This window comes from Geotrypetes seraphini, chromosome 14, assembly GCF_902459505.1.
Source record: "Geotrypetes seraphini chromosome 14, aGeoSer1.1, whole genome shotgun sequence".
NCBI classification, from domain to species: Eukaryota; Metazoa; Chordata; class Amphibia; order Gymnophiona; family Dermophiidae; genus Geotrypetes; species Geotrypetes seraphini.
In genome coordinates, this window is record NC_047097.1 from 22920808 (window position 1) to 22946398 (window position 25591).

At 43.1% G+C, this 25591-nt stretch overlaps 1 protein-coding gene across 2 annotated transcripts in view; it reads left to right on the forward strand.

Annotated features, from left to right (window-relative positions):
• CEP152 (centrosomal protein 152) overlaps positions 1-25591 on the forward strand; it is an 85850-nt gene that overhangs the window by 20383 nt on the left and 39876 nt on the right. For both annotated transcript variants that reach the window (XM_033920179.1, XM_033920177.1), the window contains exons 9-15: positions 1343-1543; positions 6862-7009; positions 7844-7935; positions 11674-11837; positions 14718-14919; positions 18004-18132; positions 20477-20607. In XM_033920179.1, coding sequence (XP_033776070.1) covers positions 1343-1543; positions 6862-7009; positions 7844-7935; positions 11674-11837; positions 14718-14919; positions 18004-18132; positions 20477-20607 — 1067 coding nt within the window. The remainder of the gene's footprint in view (positions 1-1342; positions 1544-6861; positions 7010-7843; positions 7936-11673; positions 11838-14717; positions 14920-18003; positions 18133-20476; positions 20608-25591) is intronic.

A 25591-nucleotide genomic window follows, 5' to 3' on the forward strand; every position in this document is an offset into this window, starting at 1 on the left:
AAAGATGTCCATATGAAAAACGCAGAAAAAGCAAACTGTTTGGATGTGGTATCCAATTGTCCTACTCTGTCGGAATCCCCATCTGCTGAGCCTGCTTAGGGGATTCCTACAAGCTCAGCTAATGGGGATTACCCCTGCCAGGATCATATGAACTAGCAGGGAGATTCCACTCTCTCTCTCCCTCCCCCATAGTCACCAACCACCAGGCCCCTCCACTGAGCCTCCCTCGACATCCCCAAACACTCCTAAAATCCCCCCACACCCCCTGTACTTTTGATACAAAAATCAGCAAGAGGGATGCCCACTCCCTCCTTCCGCTGGGCCCCTTCGAATCCTGACATCCCACCCCAAACTGTGGCACCTGAACCTTGGCACCCCCACACCGACAACCCCCAAACATGTGGCACTCCCATTGCGGCACCCCCTGAACCCATAACACACCTCCCAACATGCCCCTTTAGGCTGTGGAAATTCAGCGGCTTGGAAGTCCTGCTGGATGTCCTGGCTATTAGGATGTCCACCTGCCGACTTAGGCTGGTTTTTGGATGTTTAAATGTTTTGATTATAAGCCTGTTGGTGTCGGGGAACTGCCCCCTATCCCTCCTTGCTGAGTTTGGTACAAACTGAAGAGGGCAGTAAAGACCGAGGAGAGCTGTGATTGACATCTTCTGCAGAATGCTCACGAGCAGGCATGGAGAACCTTATGGTTCAGCATACCACTCCTATCTACTGGAAAATATATAATTAAGGTAAGAACCTAATCTTTTTCTTTTTTGTGAGAGTATATCTGGATGATGCTGGTTATTTTGTAACTCGAGATGATGTGAACACAGAGCCTGAACTTCAGCTCTCAATGCATTCTCCAATTTATGCTAAGACTGTGAGTGTCCTCAAGTCCTTTCAAGAATTGAGAATCTTTAGGTTTGCCTTGTTGGGGCCAAATGTTTGGTGATACAAAACAATTGGACTTTGAAACTCTGGCTTTAACCTTTTCTCTACTCCAGCACCATTTTTATTCCTTATAGTTACTGAAAATATGTTTACTTACTGCTGGTTTGAAAAATTGACCCCGGTATGTTTAGTTTTTATGCCTTCATTTTTTGATTTGCTGATTTGAAGTATGGTCAAAGTGGATTTTTAAAAAAATTTTATTTTTAAATATTTACAAAATTAAGGTAAAATAACAGAATGTGGAAGCATTAAATCATAAGTTCTTCATATGTTTGTAAACAGTTTTGCTCTTTGGATTCTAGGAGTTCTCATAATGCATGTTTTGAATGGGTTTTTTGCTTTATTTATCTTTTCTACTGTGGTGTTACATGTCATTATGAATTTCCTGTAGACGCTGAAAAAATTAAAAGTTGCTGAGGTAGCCATGGAGGGTATGCAGCAGCAACTGCAGGAACTGCGACGATCTGATTCCCTTCAGAGAGCTAGGGAGCAACATGAGGCTGTCGTTACCAAGCTGCAACAGAAGAATGAAGAGCAAGTTCGAGCCCTCCAGCAGAAATTAGATGCTGCAAACTCTGCACTGCTGGATCAGGTATGTATTAAACATTTTAAGATCATGTTTGAAAGAAATATATTTCCAAGAAGTGTGCTCTGCATGGAAAAGTTTCTTCCCAAAAATGTGTGCACTATTTTGGCTTAAAATTGACTGATCTATTTTAGGCTTTGTCTGAGTTGGGCTCGTGTTGCATGAGAACAGGCAGGTATGTGAAAGCTCCCAGCAAGTACTTGGTTTTTTTTGGTTTTTTTTGACCTCTCAAAATTTTGATCTCCTCTTTTGTAGTCAGCAGTGGTTTGTTTTCATTTCTCAGTCATTTCATACTAACAATATATAGGAAAATTATGTCCTTGGTGGTTAAACAGCTTCCTTAATAAGGATGTTCCCTCAGTTACACTTCTCCCTCCGTATTCGCGGTGGATGTGGGCGGCCAATAGGTGCGAATATGGAAAAACCGCAAATAACTTTTTTTTCAATGTTCGGTTTTGGGAAAACACCATCGTTTTTACTATTGAAACAGCGATTTCATGCATGCTGGGAAGAAGCCTTTCTCTAGGGATTCTGGGAAGCAGTGTTTTTCTCAGCGTGCATTGGGAAACATGGAAGCAGCGATTTTCAGAGTTACAGTAATGGAAGTGATAAACTTTTATCGGTTCTGTACAGTAAAAGGAAAAAACTTTAGTGATGATGTTTTGGGGGGGCGGAGTCAGCGGCCAAAAATTCGCAAATAAGCAAAACCGCGAATACGGAGGGAGAAGTGTATATTTGTATGAGCAAAATACAGTATAAATCAGACTTGCTAGCAATAACATTGAACAAGTTAAAAACAATTTTGCTCATTTAAATACGAGGGTAAATCAAAAAGCAAAGGCAAAATACAATTAATGGCTTTAACAGAAGCAACTGTGAGCCATTGAATATATCACTTTTCCACATAGTCCCCATGCAAGATGATGCACGTGTTGTATTGCTCAACCAGCTTCTGCATTCCTGCAGAGAAGAAGTTTTTTGGCTGCTTTGTCTTTTGATCTCCGGGTCACAGTGATGCACCCAAGTCTCGTCGCCAGTGACAGTTCTCTTCTTCATACTGTCTCAGGAACTGGGTCACAATCGCCACACATTTGTGCAGATCGGTAAGCTGTTTGGGAACTCATCGTGCACAGACTTTCCTGAATCCCAAATCATACGTCATGGAAAATGCAGCTCCATAGTTAATTTGCAGCCAATTGAGACACCGCTATCCGTCGGTCTTCTCTAATCAAGGGATCCGCCCTGTCAATGTGCTCTTGTGTGTGCGATGTTGATGGGCAACCAGAATGATCTTCGTCGATTACACCTGTTCTTCCTGCTTTAGACCTTTTTACCCATTCATAAATCTTTCGTTGATTCATGGTGCTATGTTCATACTGACTCAATAGCCAACGGTAAATTTCCACAATTTCACTCCCTCTGCCCAAAGAAAGTGCATTACTGCACATTATTCTTCAGTGGTGCAATCTTGCAATGGGGTGTCCTTGTTTCTGACTTTGTGGCTTCCACACGACTAAAGTCCGAGCACTGTACTGTGAGTGGATGAACTATCCAACAGGCAATGTACAAGTACATATGTTGCATTTCGCTAGCTCTGTTCTGGTTGTCGCGTAATTTAACAATCGCCTTTAATTTTTGACTTGCCCTCGTATCTAACTAGCAACAGCAGAGAGAGTTCTTCTTTGTATTCTACTTTGTATGAGAGTTAAATGAAAAGTAATGCTCCCACCTCCATAATTCATCAACAGATGGCAGCACTAATGTGCTATCTATCTATCTATCTATCTATATATATATATATATATATATATATATATATATATATACTCATTCTTTGGAATCTTTTTTTTTTTTTTTACCTTAGTTGGCAAGAATTGTCTGTGTGAAGAAGCTGTTTTGCTGTTGCTTGTGAAATTGAATCAAAATATAAAAACCACCAATATAGACCAAAATGATACTGCAGGTATTTATATATATATATATAAGGGAACAAGCCTCAGATCATGGAGTTTTACCCATTCCGTGTTTTCTCTAAGAGACAAACAAATGTGTTCTCTTACTCCGGCTTGAAGCATGCAGTGAGCACTGTCTGGTGTGATTTAAGTGATGTGCCGTGATTAGAATTACTGACTGTTGAAGTAGTCCCTCCAAATGCAATTTCACCACTGCATGCAGATTGTTTATGGTGATTACTGTGTTGGTGTGAGCTTTGTGTATTATTAGGCCAAAAAATATAAAAGATTGTGTACTGGAACATAAGAATTGCTGTTGCTGGATCAGACCAGTGGTCCATCATTCCCAGCAGTCCACTCACGCGGCGGCCCTCTGGTCTAAGACCAGCTCCATAGCCGAAAGGGCTGATTTGTATGTTTAATTTATTTGATATACCGCTTTACTTTACAATTTATTGTCAGATCAAAGCGGTTAACACCAGCTGCTTAAAAACTTCCCTATCTGTCCAAAAAAGGCCACAATCTAACTAAAGCACCATACAAACATAAAAAGAAAAGAAAAATAATATCAGGTGGAAACGGCAGCTAACTTAGAAAATTGCTTCACTGGTATTAAACTTTCTGTGTAGGAAGGAAGACACCCCCAAAAGTATAACTATCAAAAACAATAAATATATAAAATGAAGTGGATGACCTGGGACAGCAATGGATGAATTGCACATGAGAAAGATTGATGAGCTTATAAAGGACAGTTGAAGAGCACTTCCCCAAAACTCACTCAGTCCATTTTTTTGGTCACTTTTGAGCTCTGTGTTTAATTTCACTCATTAAGGCAAGATCATTTACTGTAGCTTATTCCATAAGAACATAAGACTTGCCGCTGCTGGGTCAGACCCGTGGTCCATCTTGCCCAGCAGTCTGCTCCCGTGGCGGCCCTTAGGTCAAAGACCAGTGCCCTATTTGAGTCTACAGAGACAATTCTGAAGATGGGTTTCACAGTCTTATCCCAATGCCATACAACCCAGACTTAGAGCCATGTGATGTCCATCTTTACCTTTGGGGGCAACTGCTCGACGCAAATGAAGAGCATCTGGTTGAAGAGACAAGATGTGCAGTTCTATTTGATTTTTTTAAAATTCTTGATTCAATTTTTAATTGAATTATAACCTATTAAATGCCTTAGCAAACAGAAACTAGCTGTTGCATACAATTTTTTTTTTAATACAAACGTATCAAAAATGGTCATATAGCTAAATCCCCTATAAGCCCACTATATAAAGGGGGAGAAAATTGTCAGGAAAAAGAGACACAGCAAGATGTGCAGTTGTTTTGTGACGGCTTGTCCATTGTTGGCAGCAATATGTGACAAATGGGGTTGACTAATTAGAAAAGTAACTATGTGAAATAAAAGAGCAAAGTTTGTAGAATTGTTTTTGATTTTTATTCATTACAATATCTTCATTTAAATAAAAGTTATAGAAGTGGAGGCATTACATCTAATATTTTGCATATTACCTTTTAACTTCCATTAAAGGCAACAAGCTAGGAATTTAGCTACTTGTAAGAACATAAGAGTTGCCATACTGGGATAGATTAAAGGTCCATCAAACCCAGTATCCTGCTTCCAACAATGGCCAACCCAGATCACAAGTATCTGGCAAGAACCCAAGAGATTTTATGCTGCTTATCCTGGGAATAAGTGGTGGATTTCCCCAAGCCATCTTAATAATGACTTATGAACTTTTGTTTTAGGAAATTATCCAAACCTTTTTAAAACCCTGTTAAGCTAATTGCTTTCACCACATTCTCCAGCAATGAATTCCATAGTTTAATTGCATGTTTTACACAGTTATGGGCACCTGGATGGCACCATAATATGCAAACCTCTTCAGGGCATAATTAAGAGGCATTTCTAAATACATTTCAGACAAAACCTATTCAATGGAGTAGCCAAAAAAGATCTCAAGCACCTCCAGCGGGTACAAAATGCAGCAATCCGCTTCCTACACAGCCTCAACTACCACAATCCCATCTCCCCAGCACTCCGTGCTGAATACTGGCTTCCAATTAACCAACGCTGTGCATTCAAGGCCCTGGTAATAGCGCATAAAATAATTTATGTCCGCAAACGCTCCTACAGCCACTTCATCCCCCAACTCTGGAACCAACTTCCCCACAAATCAGATTACAGAACTCATTGATGACCTTCCGGAAAGCAGTAAAGATCCTCCTCTTCAACTAAAATTCAACCACAGTCTACGCCTCACCCCCCTTAAACTCCCCTCCCCTCTAACCTCTCTTTCCCATTTGAAACTTCTACTTAAATTACAGTATAGTCCTTGTATTTAAACTACTGTATAGTCTTTGTATTGTCCAAATGTACTCCACTGTGAATGTTTGCTTGTAGACAGTTCTGAGCTACTGGGAGGACGGGATAAAAATCTAAAAAATAAATAAATACATAAAATAAACTCCTGAAATACCACCGGTATATTGACCTTTTTATGATTTGGACTGAGGGAGAAGAAACTCTCAAACAATTCTTTTAATACATACCATCCTACAATCAAATTAAAAATTGACTATTCCCCAGAAAAAGTCAATTTTCTAGACACCACAGTCTCTATCAACAAAGGTTATATACAAACATCTATATACAAGAAACCTACAAACAGATGCAGCTACCTCCACAATTCCAGCTTTCACCCTTCACATATAGAAAAAATCCATTATACACAGCCAAGCCACATGATAGCATCGCATCTGTTCTGACCCAAGAAACAGAGATAAACCCCTAAAGACCCTTACTGAGGGCTAGATTCTCAAAACTAACACGGTCGCTAAACTGGTTTCTGACAGTCTAGCCTACATGCATTTTAACGGCGGATTATCAAAACATTTAGTGAGCTTTTTAGCAGTCTCTGACACTGCCATGCAAACGGGCTGTTCAATATTGAAATGAGCACTCTGCTGGATTCTTAAAAATTGCCGAGCCTTCTCCAGGAGTGGCGTTGACTTTTGACAACAAAAATCAGTGACTGGTCCAGGGGTGCCAGTACAGTGACAGCACTCAGGCAGTGAGAGAGATGCCCACTCTCTCCTGCCACCAAGCGACCCCCCCCCCACACACACAGCGGGAGTGATGCCCATTCTCTCCCACTACCAAGTGACCCCCCCCTGCCAGAGGTGGGATAGATACCCATTCTTTCCCACTGCCATGCAGTACCCTCCCCCATGCCTTCGATGACCGGCACCCTCTCCCCCTTACCTTGATTTAGATGGCTGACCCTCCTTCAAACAAATTATTTGGGGAAAATGGCAATACTTGATTAATGTCCTGTAATTTCAGACTTTATTTTTATTTTTTCTTAGAAAGAATTGTGCTGTCATCTGGAGGAGCTTGTGAAACAACTTGAAAGAAAGCAGAATGAAATCAAGCTGGAAAAAACGGACATTATCAACAGGTTAACAAACAGCCTTGAGGAAACTCAGAAGCAATGTGCTAATCTTCTACAGACAGGTAAAATCTGTAACAAAATGTTTTGATTTGTATATAGTGGGAAAAATAGATTTTCTAATGATTTGGACTGTTTATATCCTATTTATTGTCAAGTGCTACCACCTGTTGAACTTTCCAGGAGCTATGCATTCCTTCAGCTGCTTCCTAATAGACTCTGTCAGAAGCTGGAGGGTACCGTGACCCTGTGGGGGATCCCTTAGGAAGTTCTGTAGACCTGGGGGGATCCCTGCTGGAGTCCTGTAGACGTGGGGGATCCCTGTGGGAGTCCAACAGGATTCCCGCAATCCCCATTCCCGTGCAGACCTCTGGTCTACATTACTTCTCAGACTTGGCTCTTTGGGCAGAGGGACTGATGGAGGTCTTAGGGTGGGAGGGACAGGCTAATCTTTTATTGTGAATGAGTTGGTATTAAATTGGGAGAGATTTAGTGAAGGGCTTGATGTTCTGTGAATGGGAGTTGTGGTGAGGGTACAGAAAAGGCGAGTTGGAGGATTTTATGAGTGTAGTGTATTTAGTGAAATTGTAACCCATGTTGGGCTTTTTGATGAAACGCCAAAGTAGGACCAGACAAAACCTCCACAACAAAAACGAAAATCCAAACACAAAAGTCGTGAGGAAGAGAAGCCACCAGCCAGGAATATGTCATCAAATGGAACCTTTATTAGGTCTGGATGACACAACACGACCCATTTAATTATGGAAAGCGCTTTACTTTTTGTTGTTATCTTGGTTCTAGTGATTGGAACACCAGTCAACACAGTTTAATTTCAACAAATGATAAAATGTTCTGATGTCTTTAAATACTCCCGTAATGGTATTTGTTTTTTTCTATAGGTTCAATACAGGAGATTACACAGCTCCGGATCCAACTTCAGCAAGCCCAGACCTCAAAGATGATAAATGATGACATGAACAAGGCTTTACAGGTTAATTTTATGTTTTTAGTTCAGAACTAGTGCAGAAAGATTTTAATGAAATTATTTAGTAGAGTGTAATTCTGAAACAAATTGCTTTTATACTAGAAATTTCTTAAGTATAGTTTGTTCTAAAATCATGATATCCTGCTAATACAGTTTGCTGTTTTAAAATGATTAGCTAACTGAAATGTAGTTTGAATTTTTTATGGCTTTCAGATATAACTCATTTAGACAAGTAATGCCTGTGTATATTTAGGGCCTGTTTTACAAAGCCGTGTTAGTGGCTGCTGTGCGGCAAAAGCCCCGAAGTCCTTTAAATCTCTTTGGGGTTTGGGGCCGTTACCACGAGCAGCCGCTAGCGCGGCTTTGTAAAACAGGCCCTTAAAGCACTTCTTGTATAGAGACTGAGGGGAAATGGGATATCCAAGTTGTGAGGTTCACTTTCCCCAAGTATTTTACAAAAGGCTCTGCTAAACACAGTACCTTTTATAAATACATAAAGGGCATGCAGGAGTGCAAATCTATTTGCCATCACTTAAAGCTAAACCATTTTGCAAGCTTACATGCACAGAAAGAGCGGCATCGTTTGGGGCTTTACATGAGTGATCATCAGTATCTACATATGTGAGCACTAATTTTACTGTGTACACATGTATTTGCCAGATCTTACATGTGCTAGGTTTCAGAAGAGCTGTAGTGTATATTCAAGGTTCTGTGCTTGGGCCTGTTTTTTTTTTTTTAATTTTTATAAATGATATTGCTGAAAGTCTGTCAGGTAAGATTTGCCTTTTTGCTGATGATACCAAAATCTACAATAGAGTAGATACTCAGGATGGTGTGAATAACATGAGGAAAGACCTGGTGAAGCTTGAAGTATGGTCTGAAATTTGGCAGCTAAAATTGAATGCTAAGAAATGCAAGGTTATTTGGGCTGCAAGAATCTGAGAGAACGGTACAGTTTAGGGGGTGAAGAACTTGCGTGCACAACAGAAGAGTGGGACTTGGTTGTGATTGTTTGTGATGATTTTAAGGTGGCCAAACAGGTTGAAAAGGTGATGGCGAAAGCTAGAAAGATGCTAGGGTGCATAGGGAGAGATATGGCCAGTAGGAAAAAGGAGGTATTGATGCAGACTTTGGTGAGACCTCATTTAGAATATTGTGTGCAATTCTGGAGGCCGCACCTTCAAAAAGATATAAAAAGGATGGAGTTGGTCCAGAGGAAGGCTACTAAAATGGTGCGTGGTCTTCGTCATAAGGCATATGGGGACAGACTTAAAAATCTCAATTTGTATACTTTGGAGGAAAGGCGGGAGAGGGGAGATACGATAGAGACATTTAAATACCTATTTGATGTAAATTTACATGAGTCGAGTCTCTTTCATGTGAAAGGAAGCTCTGGAATGAGAGGGCATAAGATGAATGAGGTGATAGGCTCAGGAGTAATTTGAGGAAATAGTTTTTTACAGAAAGGATGGTGGATTCGGGGGAACAGTCTCCCAGTAGAGGTGATGGAGACAGAGACTGTGGTTGAATTCAAGAAAGCCTAGGATAGGCACATGGGATCTAGAGTAGAGAATGACACGGTGACGGTTTACCCGCGGCCACCGCATTTAAGCCGCGGGTCACCGCCGAAAACGGGGAAGAAAACTAGCAGTCGCTGCGGTGACGGGGACAAGGCCATTCACCGACCGCGGAAACGGTGAACAGGTTTGTCCCCGCGGGCCAATGTACCCCCTTCTAGGAACCGCTATTTACCGCCCGACGCCCGATTCACCCCCCCAGCAGGACCGCTCGCACCCCCACCCCGAACGACCGCTCGCACGCGCTCCCACCCGCACCCGCGATCGGAGCAAGAGGGAGCCCAAGCCCTCTTGCCCGGCCGACTCCCGGACGTCCGATACATCCCCCCCCCCCGGCAGGACCACTCGCACCCCCACCCCGAAGGACCGCCGACTTCCCGACAATATCGGGCCAGAAGGGAGCCCAAACCCTCCTGGCCACGGCGACCCCCTAACCCCACCCCGCACTACATTACGGGCAGGAGGGATCCCAGGCCCTCCTGCCCTCGACGCAAACCCCCCTCCCCCCCAATGACCGCCCCCCCCCAAGAACCTCCGACCGCCCCCCCCAGCCGACCCGCGACCCCCCTGGCGACCCCCACGACCCCCCCACCCCCCTTCCCCGTACCTTTGGTAGTTGGCCGGACAGACGGGAGCCAAACCCGCCTGTCCGGCAGGCAGCCAACGAAGGAATGAGGCCGGATTGGCCCATCCATCCTAAAGCTCCGCCTACTGGTGGGGCCTAAGGCGCGTGGGCCAATCAGAATAGGCCCTGGAGCCTTAGGTCCCACCTGGGGGCGCGGCCTGAGGCACATGGGCCCAACCCGACCATGTGCCTCAGGCCGCGCCCCCAGGTGGGACCTAAGGCTCCAGGGCCTATTCTGATTGGCCCACGCGCCTTAGGCCCCACCAGTAGGCGGAGCTTTAGGATGGATGGGCCAATCCGGCCTCATTCCTTCGTTGGCTGCCTGCCGGACAGGCGGTTTTGGCTCCCGTCTGTCCGGCCAACTACCAAAGGTACGGGGAAGGGGGGTGGGGGGGTCGTGGGGGTCGCCAGGGGGGTCGCGGGTCAGCTGGGGGGGGCGGTCGTTGGGGGGAGGGGGGTTTGCGTCGAGGGCAGGAGGGCTGCAGTGCAGAACATAAGCCTTTCATTAAGACAATCCTGGTTCGCTTTTCCAAGTTAAAACAATTAGAAAAATATTTCTGGAGTGCTGTAATAAATTAAAATTAATAGTGCTCAGAACCCCCAAGGTAACTTCAGGCATCATTTTGAAGCTGGGGGGGGCGGTCGTTGGGGGGTGGGGGGTTTGCGTCGAGGGCAGGAGGGCTGCAGTGCAGAACATAAGCCTTTCATTAAGACAATCCTGGTTCGCTTTTCCAAGTTAAAACAATTAGAAAAATATTTCTGGAGTGCTGTAATAAATTAAAATTAATAGTGCTCAGAACCCCCAAGGTAACTTCAGGCATCATTTTGAAGCTGGGGGGGGCGGTCGTTGGGGGGAGGGGGGTTTGCGTCGAGGGCAGGAGGGCCTGGGATCCCTCCTGCCCGTAATGTAGTGCGGGGTGGGGTTAGGGGGTCGCCGTGGCCAGGAGGATTTGGGCTCCCTCCTGGCCCGATATTGTTGGGGAGTCGGCGGTCCTTCGGGGGGAGGGATGTATCGGACATTGGGGGGGGGCATCAGGCTTTCAGGATGGGGACAGACCTTCAAGGGGGGACAGTGCAGGGAAGTCAGGGAATTTATATTAATTAATTTTTTCTCTGCGTGTTTTGTTTTTGTATAGTTATTAACTAATATTTAACTAAGTTTTAAAGTTTTAAAGAATGTTTCCTTTATACGTAAATAAAGAAAAGTGAATGGGATTGCAGTGGCGGTGACGGGGCGGTGAATGGGGTGGCAGTGGCGGTGACGGGGCGGTGAAGAGGATGGTGAAACGGAGACGGGGCGGTGACGGGGATGGTGAGACGGGGACGGGGCGGTGACGGGGATGGTGAGACGGGGACGGGGCGGTGACGGGGACCAATTTTTTCACCGTGTCATTCTCTAATCTAGAGCAAGGAAGAAATAACGATTGCTCTATGTATTACTGCTTTGCAAGCTTGAATGTTTGGCATGCTTGATTATTGATTGACCTTGCTTCTAATACAAGTCTGTCCATCTTGTTTTGTTTTATTATTTTTCCTTTTTAGTCAGAGTTGACTGAACTGAAAGAAGAAATTACTTTGTACGAATCTGCTGCTAAACTTGGAGTGTTTTTGAAGGAAGAAGGAGGAGAAACAGAGATTGACATGTCTGAATCGTATGTGGATTTGGGCATTAAAAAAGTTAACTGGAAAAAATCACGGCTATGCAGGTATTTACATCACACAAAGAATAAGGTGTTATAGATTCTTTTATGTTAATTAATACGGTACATACCTAGTTTGGTACATATTTAATTGTGTTTAAGTGTATGTGTGACAAGTTGACTGGAGTATGGGCATGTGAGTACTGGAGGCAGCATAGAAAAGTAAAAACAACTCTGAGGCAAATTTTAATTTCCAGGAACCAGCCTAAATGTGCAAATATAAATTAAATTACCGATTGTTGGGGTTTTTTCCCCCCTTTTTTTACATGTGCTGTAAAAACAATTGTTATACTCTTTCCGTTTCAGTGCTGGAGCTGTTGTGTAACATGGTGTTTTTAATCATCTCGCAGTGTTCAGGAAATGTCATAAAATAATTAAGATGGTAATCCTACTCTTTTTCCCCTGGGTTGTGGCTTTCCATCTGAATCCAGGTGCAGGGTTAACCCTCACACTATGGCTCTGAAAACATCCTCGAGGCAAGAAGATTCCTGTCAAAGCCCTGCCCTTTTCTAACAATGCTACATTTCAACACTGGAGTTCTGCAAATGAATGGAAAATCAAAGTTAAATCAGCAAGCCAGGCATTATGTAGCAGACTTAGAGCAGAGGAGAGGGAATTAGCAGCATGATTCTGACTGTTGGCTTATGAACCAGAGACCACTCCTATTACTCCCTAACCACTTGTGCTGATCAGAAGCAGCTGGGCCTTTTGCAGCAAATCCAGAGCGCTCTTGGCAGATTTTAATTCCCTTTTCCACTAGATCACGGGTTGAGTCCATTTCCTTTATCATAGTACCTAGAGAGTGACATGGGGACAAATTTTTCCCGTCCCCGCAGGATCTATCTGTCCCCCATCCTGTCCCCGCAAGCTCCATTCCTTCAAGCTCTGTCCTCATCTGCACAAGCCTCAAACACTTTAGAAATCATAAGTGTTTGAGGCTTGTGTGGTTAAGGCAGAGTTCACAGGAATGGGACAAAACGTGCGGGGACCGGACGGGGAAACTGAGGTTCTATGGAGACGGGGACAAATTTGTCCCAGTGTCATTTTCTACTTGTGTGGTTAAAGCAGAATTTGCAGAAATAGGACAGAGGATATTGAGATCCTACAAGGACTAGGACCAATTTGATCCTATATCATTATGTAGAATATAAAATTAACATAAAAACAGGTTAAAATTAGGGATACTAAACCATAGCAAACTAATTAGTGATCCCTTTGGACTTGGATATAGTCTGTGCAGTATTATGAAAATATAGTACACTTAAATAGTGTACAATTTCAGCTGCTCCAGTTTTAGTTGCCTTTGAGAGCAAGATATTCAAAGACTAAAAAGCAGCTTTTCTTTTTAGCACCGGATGGTGCATGATGTCTGCTACCATCACTCCTCAGATTGGTGTCAAAATATTTTATGTATTTGGTGTGTTTGTGGGTTTCTCAGCCGTGTCTTACTTATACTTTATGGGTGTGTTTTTAGAAGTCTGTGTTAAAGGAATAATGCATAATGTGTATCTCTTAAAAGGGCCCTTTTTCTAAGCTGTGCTAAAGGTGGCCTATGCTTTGACTATTGTATGTGGGTTTCCTGCATGCTAAGGCCACTTTTTAGCACAGTGGCTCCCGTTTTTTCAATTAAGGGCCTTGCGCTAATTTCCCAATTAGCCCATACTGACACCAATTTTCTTGGCAGTAAGAGCTCTTGTGCCTGTAGTGATGTAGCTGCGCTAATCAATGAGCGCTGGATGCACCTACTCTCTGCCCCCAAACACGTATTTTTTAACTCGTAGGATGAGCATGCCGCATGGTAGTGGATTTTTTTTTTTTTTTATTTATTTATAATATTTCTTTATGGAGCAAACCAGTACATACAGAACAAAACAGAGTAAAGGGACATCCATCAATCCAGAAAAAACCGCCCTACCGGGCATACAGAGAACAAAGGTCATAAACACAACCAAGATCAGATGTCTCAGGATCATGTAAAAGCCTCGGAAAACCCCCCCAGGACAGATCGTAACACCCCAATACTATAACATACATTAGAATACACCGTAGAAAACCAGATCCAAACCACCCCCCAACCCCCCACCCACCCCTACTCCCGACCTGTGAAATATATAGATATACGAAATACACAAAATAGACAAAATAGGAAAACTAGGACAAAAAGGGAAGAAGAAGAGGAAAAAATAAAGAGAAAGAGAAATGAACCCCATAAGAGAATCCAAGTAAGAATGAGTCTGAAGAGGGATAGTACAGAAGAGGACAGAAGACCCCCAGTAGTGCTTACCGCAGCTTTGTAAAAGGACCCTAAAAGTGTATTAAATGGCAAAATGATGTGTTTTTTGCCATAACAAATGCTTAGGTCACCCTGGGCTGCGTAACTGAGCAGATTGAACAACAGCTTGCTTTAAACCGTGCAAGCTGTGTCATTTTTCCTACCTGGGAGCATTAATCATTTCAGTGTAGGCCTCTAAAAATACTTCCCCTTCCACCCCTGACCCCACCACAGCAAAGACTGCATCCCCCTGTAGGTACCCCCAAAAGTACTTTTCAAACCCCCAGTCTAAGGCCCCCCCCTAAGCTTAACTCTCCAATTCCTCTTAACACTACAGATCCCCTTTCTCTGGTTGCATTATTTTGGGGACCAAAATAATGCAACTTGCAAGTTTGATCATAAGTTGCATTATTCCTTTACATATGTTACAACAGGCTAGTGGCTCCCACAATAAACTATGCTGCAGTAAAATACAATATTTTACCTCAGTCCCCTAAGCTGAAAAGCTTTAACTGCTCAGTAAATTAGATTTGCAACAATTTGTGTGTGTTTTGCTAGGCAAAATGGTTAGTGTTAGGTGTATAAAATTGAAGGTTTTTTTCTTTCTTCTATAGTTCCCTGAGCAAGAGAGACCCTAATAAGGACCTTACAAAAGATGAGCTTATCCTAGAGATGAAAACTGAATTTGAACGAGCACTTAGTAGCAATAAAATGAAGAGACATCAGATTTCTCAATTACATAAAGATCTAAAAGAATATCGAGCAAAGGCAGAAGAATTCAAGAAACAGTTAGATAAAACAACAAGAGACTATGAGGTAAAATTGTTTTGTTGCTTTTGGCTTAGAAATTACTCCTTTAGGTCTACCTTAGTTGGCACTATGAGCCACCTTTTACAACTACCTGGTAATTATTGCCTTCTTTTTCAATAGATCCCTCCTACCCCACCACCGCCTTGGCTATTCTGGTCATTGCAGCCCTAGTCCTGAGGCCTGAAACCATGCCCTGATGTTCTTAAACCTAAATTCTGTATCATGGGCTTTAAAGACAGCCACCGAGTGTCATGCTTGCTGATGAAAATCACTCTCTCTCTCTTCCCAGGGGTTTAAATGCTATCTCAGCAGTATCCATGATTAACCATGAAATGTAAAAGACCCGATCTAGGGGGTCTCCTGTAAAAAGAAAAAGAAATGCATTTGAATTTTTGAAAAGCATAATTTAAAAGAGAGTTTTAAAAAAATATTTCCAAGCTTAAATATCTGGAGAAAATATTAGAGTTTGTCTTATATAATATTTTAGTATTTATGTACTGCTTATAGTATAATCGGTTTACATTTAGGGCCCAATATTCAAAACAATTTAAATGGCCAGGAGGACTCCTAGCTGTTTAAATTCCTTGCCAGGGGTCAAGCGACAATATTCAGTGGCACTTATCCGGACAGTACTGGTGAATATTGCTTATTAAGAGCCTACCCCTACCTGGCAAAGTTAGGAGCAGGCCAGGGAAAGAGTTTGGGTAGAACAGCTACCTGATTAGTGGTGATATTCAGCCCTCTAATCAGCTAAGAGCCCACATAAAGTTAGGACAGAAACAAGGCTGTCCTAACTTTATGCGGTGAAAGTAACCAGGTACTGGTCTGAAATCAGCCAAAGCCTGGTTACCTTCCAGGTAGTGGCTCCAGCTGCATTCCCACTGTCCTGATTTTCCCACTCCTGGAATGAAAAGTCTCCTCCCCATCCCACTCTCCACCCACCAAAGATACAGCAGGTAGGCCCTGGCTCCCTGCCACAGTCCAGTTGTAATTGGGCAGGACTGATGCCAACTTTCTCCTGCTCCTGTCTGAGGCAACTGCAAAATGATAAAGAGAACGAGAGGGCAAAATGATAAACAACGAGAGGGCGCACTCTAAAGTTGAAAGGGGATAGATTCTGTACAAACGTAAGGAAGTTCTTATTCACCTAGAGAGTGGTAGAAAACTGGAACACTGTTATAGGGGAAAACACCCTCCAGGGATTCAAGACAAAGTTGGACAAGTTCCTTCTAAACTGGAACGTAAGCAGGTGAGGCTGGACTCATTTAGAGCACTGGTCTTTGACCTGGGGGCCACCACGTGAGCAGATTGTTGGGCACGATGGACCACTGGTCTGACCCAGCAGCGGTAATTCTTATGTCCTTACCGTGATCTCTAGTGGCAGCTTCACAGTACTTACTGCAAGACTGCCACTAGAGGTCACAGAAGCCATTTTGCAGCGGCCTTGGACATTGGCAGCAGCAAGCAAGACAGCGGGGGGTGGGAGGAGAAGAGAATCTGAACAAAAAATTGTTGTGTGTCTAAGTCAGTGGTCTCAAACTCAAACCCTTTGCAGGGCCATATTTTGGATTTGTAGATACTTAGAGGGCCTCAGAAAAAATAGTTAATATCTTATTAAAGAAATGACAATTTTGCATGAGGTAAAACTCTTTATAGTTTATAAATCTTTCCTTTTGGCTAAGTCTTAATAATATTGTAATTTACAGCTAAAGAGACATATGATCAAGAATCTGTTTTATTTTACTTTTGTGATTATGATAAATATACCAAGGGCCTCAAAATAGTAACTGGCAGGCCGCATGTGGCCTTTGGGCTGCGAGTTTGAGACCACTGGTCTAGGTAGATATTCACAAAAGATATATATCCAACAGAGTCTGCAGCAAGCAAAAACCAAAACACAAACTGCAGACCCTGTACAAGATGCACTGTTTATTACTATATTAATGCAGTATGATAAATATACCACCTTATTACCAACCAAGGGACCCAACACGGTCCGTGTTTCGGACAATACCTTCCTCAGGGGTCCATGGTGGATAAGGTATATAACAGACTGCAGTGAACGAATCGAACAAGTGCCGTTTCCGACTTCAAAGCGACACAATTCTTAGCTTTGAAGTCGGAAACGGCACTTGTTCGATTCGTTCACTGCAGTCTGTTATATACCTTATCCACCACGGACCCCCTGAGGAAGGTATTGTCCGAAACACGGACCGTGTTGGGTCCCTTGGTTGGTAATAAGGTGGTATATTTATCATACTGCATTAATATAGTAATAAACAGTGCCTGCATCTTGTACATAGTCTGCAGTTTGTGTTTTGTTTTTTGCTTGCTAGGTAAATATTCAGCCAGGACCTGCATAAGCTCTAGTGCCCTGCAAATTAGAACTGGATATTCAGTGCTGGTTCCCAGACATGGCCTGGGACTGAGTGTTGCTGGCTGAATATTGGCCCACTAAACTCTAAGGATTGCACTGCTCTGCTTAACAGCAAATATTTAGGTATCTTGCCAAACGGTTTTGTATGAAACTGAAATATGTGTGACTTGATATAGTATTGTGTTCTTTGTATTTGAAATTTTCCATGTTTGCTTGTTGTTTGAATATGGAAGGCCACAGATATATGAACAAAATATTTCAGGCAAGTGAAAAGAGAAAATGGTAAGCTTAAAAAGTAGTCCTAAATACAATAATAAAAACATAAAATAATTTACTGTTTGCAGGAACCAGGATAACGCACATACACATGCACACTCACACACATGTAAAATAGAACAAATTGGAAACATTTTGTTCCTTTTTTTCTGTGACACATATTCCAGTTTGCTCTATGAGTCATGTTAGGGGTCTTCCCTTTCCAGCTGAAGAATACTTGATAGGACGTATTGTAAATCTGGTGTCAATTATGTACAGCTGATAGTGATGCCAACAGATTAAATATTTCCATGTGGGTCCTACTTAAGTTATTATTTATTTCTTATTTTATTTTTCAGGACCTCTCCCATTTGTGTTGGTCACATTTGCTTAGTATGTAAATATTCCTTAAAAAATTCTGTTAGTATTTGAATACTTGTTTTCTTACCTCATCATAGATTAGATGTCATGTTACAGAAAACAAGATGGATCCTTTGTGGCCACGCTCATCTATGCCAGGTGATGCTCTCCAGGAGGAAATGGAAAATCTTAAAAAAGAAAACCAGAGTTTACAACTGGAAATTGAGGTCCGTCTCCAATTTTAACATGATTTAATATGCAAACCAAAAATAGATGACATAATCGTGTGGCATTTCATTTCAGTGTGTTGAATGTTAGTTAATCTGAATTAATGTTTGGGAAACCAAATATTGTCAAAAGTTGAAAACATTGAGGGTCCTGGATGGAAATAGACACTGCAAAATGCAAGGTGCCAGGTGCCTTCTACACAGGTGGCTTCTTAGGGCTAGATGCACTAAAGTCTTAGGCATCTGAGCCAATCAGGGCATTTGGCTCCTCCCTCTGTATCCCATGTGATGCACAGGGAAGTGCCTAAGGCCTGACATCAGCAAATCAGGGCCTTAGGCTCCTCCCTCTGTATCCCATGTGACCAAGACCAAGATACATAGAACACAAAAACAAACAAAATCAAAACACAAATTAACAGTAAAATAAATACCGTATTTTTCGCTCCATAAGACGCACCTGACTATAAGATGCACCCTAGATTTAGAAGAGGGAAATAAGAAAAAAAACACTCTGAACCAAATTCTCCCTGCCAGGCTCTGCACCCAATCCCACACTCTTTGCCAGGCTCTGCACCATGTCCCCCCTCCCTGCCAGGCTCTATACCTTGTCTTCCCTCTGGTGGTCTAGTGGTAGGCCGGGACAGGGCACAGGGCAGGCAGGGACGCCTAGTGACAGGCAGGCAGACCTAGTGGCCCAGTGACAGGCAGGCAGGCCTAGTGGCAGGCAGGGCCCCCATTCCCCGGTACCTTATTTTAGTTTCTCTGGCGGTCCTGCCCTTCCCTCTGGCTAACTCCCGAACTAGCTGCAGCAGTGTCGGAGCAGGCGCCAACTTTTCGTACACCTGCCTTGTCCCGCTCCGTGAATGGCTGCCATCAGTTCTTGCGAGTCCCGCACAGAGCGGCGTGGGACAAGGCAGGCACACGAAAAGTTCGTGCCTGCCTTTTGCGCTACTCTGATGCTGCTGCAGCTAGTCAGCCAGACCGCTGGAGGAACTAAAATAAGGTAACGGGGGGGGGGGGGGAGGGTTGGTTGGGTATTCGCTCTATAAGATGCACCCTATTCCCACCTACTTTTTTGGAGGAAAAAAGTGCGTCTTATGGAGCGAAAAATACGGTATCTTAAATACAATAAGAACTACATTCAGTAGAACAAACCCAAAATCAAACTGAAAAAGCAAGCATAATGACACAAACTTGTATAAAACAAAACAGTCATAGGGTTCTTGTTACTTACAAATATTTGTTAGCCAAGTAACACTTTTCATGTGATGGATGCATATTTTTACTAATATGAAATTCATATATGTTTATATAAACAAATTGTCCTTGACCTCTACTCTTAGGGCTTTTAATTACAAAGCTATGCTAGTGATTCCTGCATGGCAAATGCAGCAGAGCCCTTAGGAATTGAATGGGCCTCATCGCATTTGATGTGCGGGGTAAAAGAAGCCCTTAAAGAGCTGATTTTAGGATTTGGGGCTCCTTTTACTAAGCTGCGATAGTGGTTTTAGCGCGCTAGATCTTAATGCTAAAATCCTGCGTGCGCTAAAAATGCTATTGCAGCTTAGTAAAAGGAGCCCTTGGTGTGAAAATATTCTAATAGCTTACTCTTATATAGAGCAAACTTTAATATAATTGATGTTTTAGTTTTTGTTGATTTTCTTACACTTGAATAAAAAACGATGTTTTGTTGGGGTTTAGTTTTATTTAAATTATTAATTCTATACTTCAGTGGAACCTCGATTTGCGAGTAACCCAGTTTGCAAGTGTTTTCCAAGACGAGCAAAACCCTTGTCAAACCTTAACTCGCAAAACGAGCACTGTTCCACTAAACGAGCACTTCCCCCCCCCCCCTGCTTGAACTGGCATTGCACCCCCCGCCCGCGAACGGAGAGAACGAGACCCAGAAGGCCTTGAGCATGCGCAGATGCTCAAGGCCCAGCCCAAGCAAGAGGCGGGATCTTTCCTTAATTGGTATCGCAGCAGATGGGGTAAGGAGCTTATTTGGGTGGGCGGATGCTGCTTCTAGTACGGGGGTGCGATGCAGTTCTCGCGGGGGGTGGCATTCTTGGGCGGGGGGTGAGATGCCGGTTTGAGTGTGGGGGGGGTGTGATGCAGCAGTGCCGGGAGACACGGGTGGGGGGGAGGAGGAAGAACGAATCAAAGCGAGTTTCCCTTACTTCCTATGGGGAAACTCGCTTTGATATACGAGCATGCTTCTGGAACAAATAATGCTCATAAACCAAGGTTCCACTGTATTTTGAAATTAAAGTACAAATTAACAATTGGAGTAGGGATACAAAGCTGAAAATAAAATTTGTTACACTTCATTCTTTCTGCATAGAAACATTTGTCGTGTATCCAAGAGCTTAGAGCAAGTGAAGAAAAATTGAAAGGCAAAAACCAAGAACTCTGCAATGAAATGAGACAAATGATACAAGATTTTGATCAGGATAAACAAGAAGCTATAGAGAGGTAATGACTTTTATTGAGTGACTTATGTTTTGGGGATTGGGATTTGGATTGCTGTTGTGGTAGTGGCAGCCTTGTCTCATTGCTTTGTCTGATTTTCTTTTAGTTCTTTGGATAGAAAATAAATTCTGTTACATCATTTGTTGGAATTGCCTGGGAATAGTCACAGAAATTCATTACATTCTTTTAAAGAGATTTATCTGGCAATAATAACTAATTTGTGCAGTAAATGCATTTTGATAGCATGTGAAATATCCTTCTCTTCAATAAATATAGGTTTATGGCAGGTATCTTGGTCCTTTTTGTGGCTGTGCAGTCTGTGGGACTCGATCACGAGTCGATGGCACCTAACATAATATCTTGGTCCTTCCAAATTGTGCTTGTGTCTGCAGATATGTTAACTCCCTCACATCTGATATCTCTGAAATTCTCTAGCGGAGGAAGGAGTGGCCTAGTAGTTAGAGCTACAGCCTATGAAGTTGTGGGTTCAAATCCCACGCTGCTCCTTGTGACCTTGGGTAAGTCACTCAATCCTCCATTGCCCCAGGTACATTAGATTGTGAGCCCACTGGGACAGACAGGGAAAAATGCTGGAGTACCTGATTGTAAATCACCTAGATAATCTTGATAGGCGGTATATAAATAAATAAACATAAATATGTAGGCCAATAACTGGAGAGTTCACAATGTGGTAATGAAACAAATTGTTACAAAGAGGAGGCTTACAAAGAGGTAAAGGATGACCATTGTCCGTGAGCTGCAGCATGAAATTGAGGGAGCGATGGTGACAGAAAACTTATCCTGGGTAAATGTAGATCTCATATGCCAATTCAATAATCAAATATTCTCATAAGAAGAACTATTTAACTTATCTTTATGGCAGAGCACCCTGCTTCACTTGGCAAACTTCTGCAGCTTCAGTTGTAGACACTAGTGCTGCCCGATTCGAATCGATTTGCCAATTCAAATCAGGTGAATCGATTCGAATCGGTTCAATTTTTTAAAAAATTGGCCTCCCGATTCGATGACAGACCCTTCCCCCCATGCCTTCCTAAAGCATGAGTGGCAGTACTGCCTCTTGCTGGCCATCCGCTGCCGCTCCTGCTAGAGGGGGGAGGGTCAGTCGGAAAGGCCTGTATGTTCCCCCAGCTTTCCCGCTCTTACCTTAAGCTAATACGGCAGCCTGCAGGATTGCTGATGCTATAGAGATTCCTACAACTGCCGTCATCCTCTCTGCTACGGTCCTGCCCCTCCTCTGATATCAGGGTCAGGATCGCGGTAGAGAAAACATGCCGCTGAGGACGACGGCAACTGCAGGGATCGCTATAGTACCAGTTATCCTGCAGGCTGCCATATTAGCTTAAGAAAGAGCGGGGAAGCTGGGGGAACATGCAGGCCTTTGTGGCGGGGTGGACACGGGCCAGAGGTTTTGTCACGATCCTGTGGGATCGCAGCTGAAATCAAGGGCACGGGTGTGACAACAGGCAGTTTCAAGAGTGGTCCAACTCCTCCAGGACCTGGGATGGATAGTCAACTTCAAGAAGAGTCAGCTGGAGCCGACCAGTGTCTAGAATACCTGGGAGCTTTGTTCAACATGGCCTTAGACCAGATTTTTCTTCCGGAGCCACACAGGCTGAAGCTCCAGAAGCAGATTTTGGACCTGCTACAGTGTAACTCCCACGGCATGGCATTATCTGCAGGTACTGGGGTTGATGATGGCAGCCATAGAGATGGTTCCTTGGACAAGCACATACATGGGACCTCTCTTCTCTCTTGTCGGTCTTCTCAGATGGACTCACTTGAGCAACCATTTCCATGGTTACCAGAAGTGAGGTATAGCCTGCAGACAGCTTCCCTGTCAAGGGGCATGCCTCTTTGCATTTCTTCCTGGGAGATACTAATGACCGATGCCAGCCTTTACTATTGGGGAGGTTATTGCAGCGGACACCCAGTTCAGAATTGTTTGTCACTGGCTCAGCAGAAGTGGTCCATAAATCACCCAGAACTCAGAGCCATTTGGCTAATGCTGCAGTCCCTGGAGAAGTCTCTGGAAGGCAAGGCAGGCAGATTCTTCTTGGACCCCATTATGCCTAGAAGCTCACCTCTTCTTTCAGTGGCCAGAAGCTCATTTGCAGGCTCTCTTGGCACACTGCAAAATGTGCGGGCTGACTCTCAGTCAGCAGACTCTCAACCTGAGGGAATGGTCAATGCCCCCTCCCCCCAAGCATTCAGTTCCATTGTTCGGTGGTGGGGGTGTCCACAGATGGATTTGATGGCCTCCGCAGAAAACACAAAGGCGACTCTTTTATAGCTAAAGATACGAGCCTGGAAGTGTGGGGTTGAACGCGTTAGTCCAACCATGGCTAGAGAAGGGGCTCTTTTGCATGTTTCCCCTGTGGCCCATGCTAGGTCGAGTCATTCACAGGATTGCGAGTCATCCAGGGTTGGTAGTCCTAGTGGTGCCCAATTGGCAGTCTGACATATCTCTCTCCTCTGCTTCCCTTCCATTTCCTAGTCTGGCATCTTTCTTCTTCCCTTCCCTCTACCCCCTGTCATGATCTGGCATCTCTGTCCTCTCCTCCTTCCTTCCCCTGGAGATCTGGCTTCTCTCTGTTTCCTCCTCATCCCTGTGGTCCAGCATCTCTGGACTACCCTCCTCCTGTGAACCCCTCTCATCTCCCCCACCCCATTTGCTGATTCTGTATCTCTCTTCCACCCCGCTCCCTAGTGGGATCCAGGATAGGTATAAGTAGGAAGAGAAGGGGATGTCCAGATTGTATAAAAGGCTTGTTTAGTCAGGTTTGGATTCTGGAGGCAATGTTTTCAAATGATTTAATTTTTTCATATATTATGACTGTAATGAACTTCACTCCTAAGCTAGAGTATGTGGCATATGATCTTAATCTCTCAGATGTAATTCTAATATTCATTATAGTATTTGCATTGTGCCAAAGAGAGCTTCCTTTTGGAGCATGTTAGGTGGCAAGGTCGGCTTTGGAGGTGGGGTGGGGAGGCAGGGAGAAATCGGCAGCAGTGGCTTCAGCAGGGGGGCAGGTAGGGAGAGAGGAAGAAAAAGTTGGGAGATGTTGGTTGGGGAATGGAATGAGATCTGGAGGAGAGGAAGTATGCAGGAGGCAGAAAGAAATATTGGATGCACAGTCAGAAGGAAGTGCAACTAGAGACTCATGAAATCACCAGACAACAAAGGTAGGAAAAATGATTTTATTTTCAATTTAGTGATCAAAATGTGTCAGTTTTGAGAATTTGTATCTGCTGTCTATATATTTGTCTATTTTTTCTATAGTTGTTACTGATTGCATATTTTAAAGTCATCTGCCTTGATCTCTTTGAATTATACATTGTAAACCGCTTGGAACCTTTTTGGCTATTATGCAGTATATAAAGTTTTTAATAAACATAAAAATAATTAACATTTTCTGTGTGTACAGTGCACTTTGTGTTTTTTTATTTTGTGGTTACCATTATGTATTAATAAGATTATATTGTGTGTATATGAAAAATGGATGGAAGAAATTGCATTACAATTATTATTATTATGGGGGTGGAGTGAGGGGTGGAGTTTGGGTGGGTCTGGAGTGGAGGTACTCAGTCGGTATCTGTTAGGCTTAGGGGGTACTTGACTTGAAAAGGTTGAGAAACACTGTCCTAAGTGATCATAAATTGTTCTCTATAATACTCTTAGGATCTTGATCCCAGTGCTTTTCCAGTACAGCGATGTAATGTTTACAGTTTCTAATTGGATGAGATGTGTTATTCTACAGTGCCTTTCTATGTAGACATTTTGTTCCCATGAGAACTTCACAAACAAATAGGAGATGAGTAACTGTGCCCAGCTTGCTCTTAAAGAAAGAATCTACCTATGTTTATATTACTAGTTTTTTATTCATGCTGTGAATCATTTAGTCCATAATCCACTGTCCTTGATAGCAACTTTGTCTCCCATCCTTAGGTGTCAGTTGACATCCTCTTAAATATACATGGTTCTTGTTTTGAACCATGCATGGTTCCTGAAGTAACACTCTATTTCCCATTCTTTTGATGCATTTGCCACTTGTTTGTTCTTGTTTTCTTATCTAATTATTTGGAGAGATTTTTTTTTTCTCTTGCTTTGCAAATCGTTGCTTCCTTTCCTACATTTGTTTGTGGCTTATCACTCATTCTTCTTGTAGGAATGCTTATCCAAGCTTATACTTTATGTGCATTTTGGTCTGTTGATGCTGTTTAGTAGGCCTGGAGGCCTATGATAGTAGCTCTGTATACAGGTTTTTCTCCTTATTCGCGATTTCGGTTATTCATGAGTGTTCCATCAATAATTATATGGAGGAAGACCTATATATTTGAACCACCTTGAAAACTGCTCCTGCACTTGAATAGCGAGTAGAGAGCGTCACTCTCGTATCCTTTTGCAAATTCTCTACATTCCCCCTCGAGCCCAGTAGAACATTAGCTGTTTACCATGATTGGTAGAAGGAGGAAGCAGGTTGACATGTGCTTACGTCCACGTGCGTGCACTGGTACACACAGCCTTATCGGGTGTTGGACTGGGCTTTTTTTACGAGGTTTTCCTTGACCTAAGGTGAGATTTGTGTTGTTTTCAAATTTATGGTATTCATGAGGGGGTTGTGCCCCTAACCCCTGCGAATATGGAGGGAGACCTGTATATATAATCTACTTTTAAGGTCTATTCCTCCTTTACCTTTAGGAATATGCGATCTTGTGGTCATTCCATAGGCAGAGTTGGGTTAAGTGCCAATATTCGGCCTCTCATTGAATAAGTGTATGCGTTTTGTAACCCACCTAGTTAATAAACGGGATATAAAATTTAAAAAATAAATATATAAATCAAGCCACATAAATAGCAGTCCTGTATTTAAGCAATTTGGCTTATGTAGTCAAAGGCTGAATATTTATTCTTGAAGCAGCTTTTATGTTCCACTATCCAGTCTACAATTCCTAATCTGTTTGA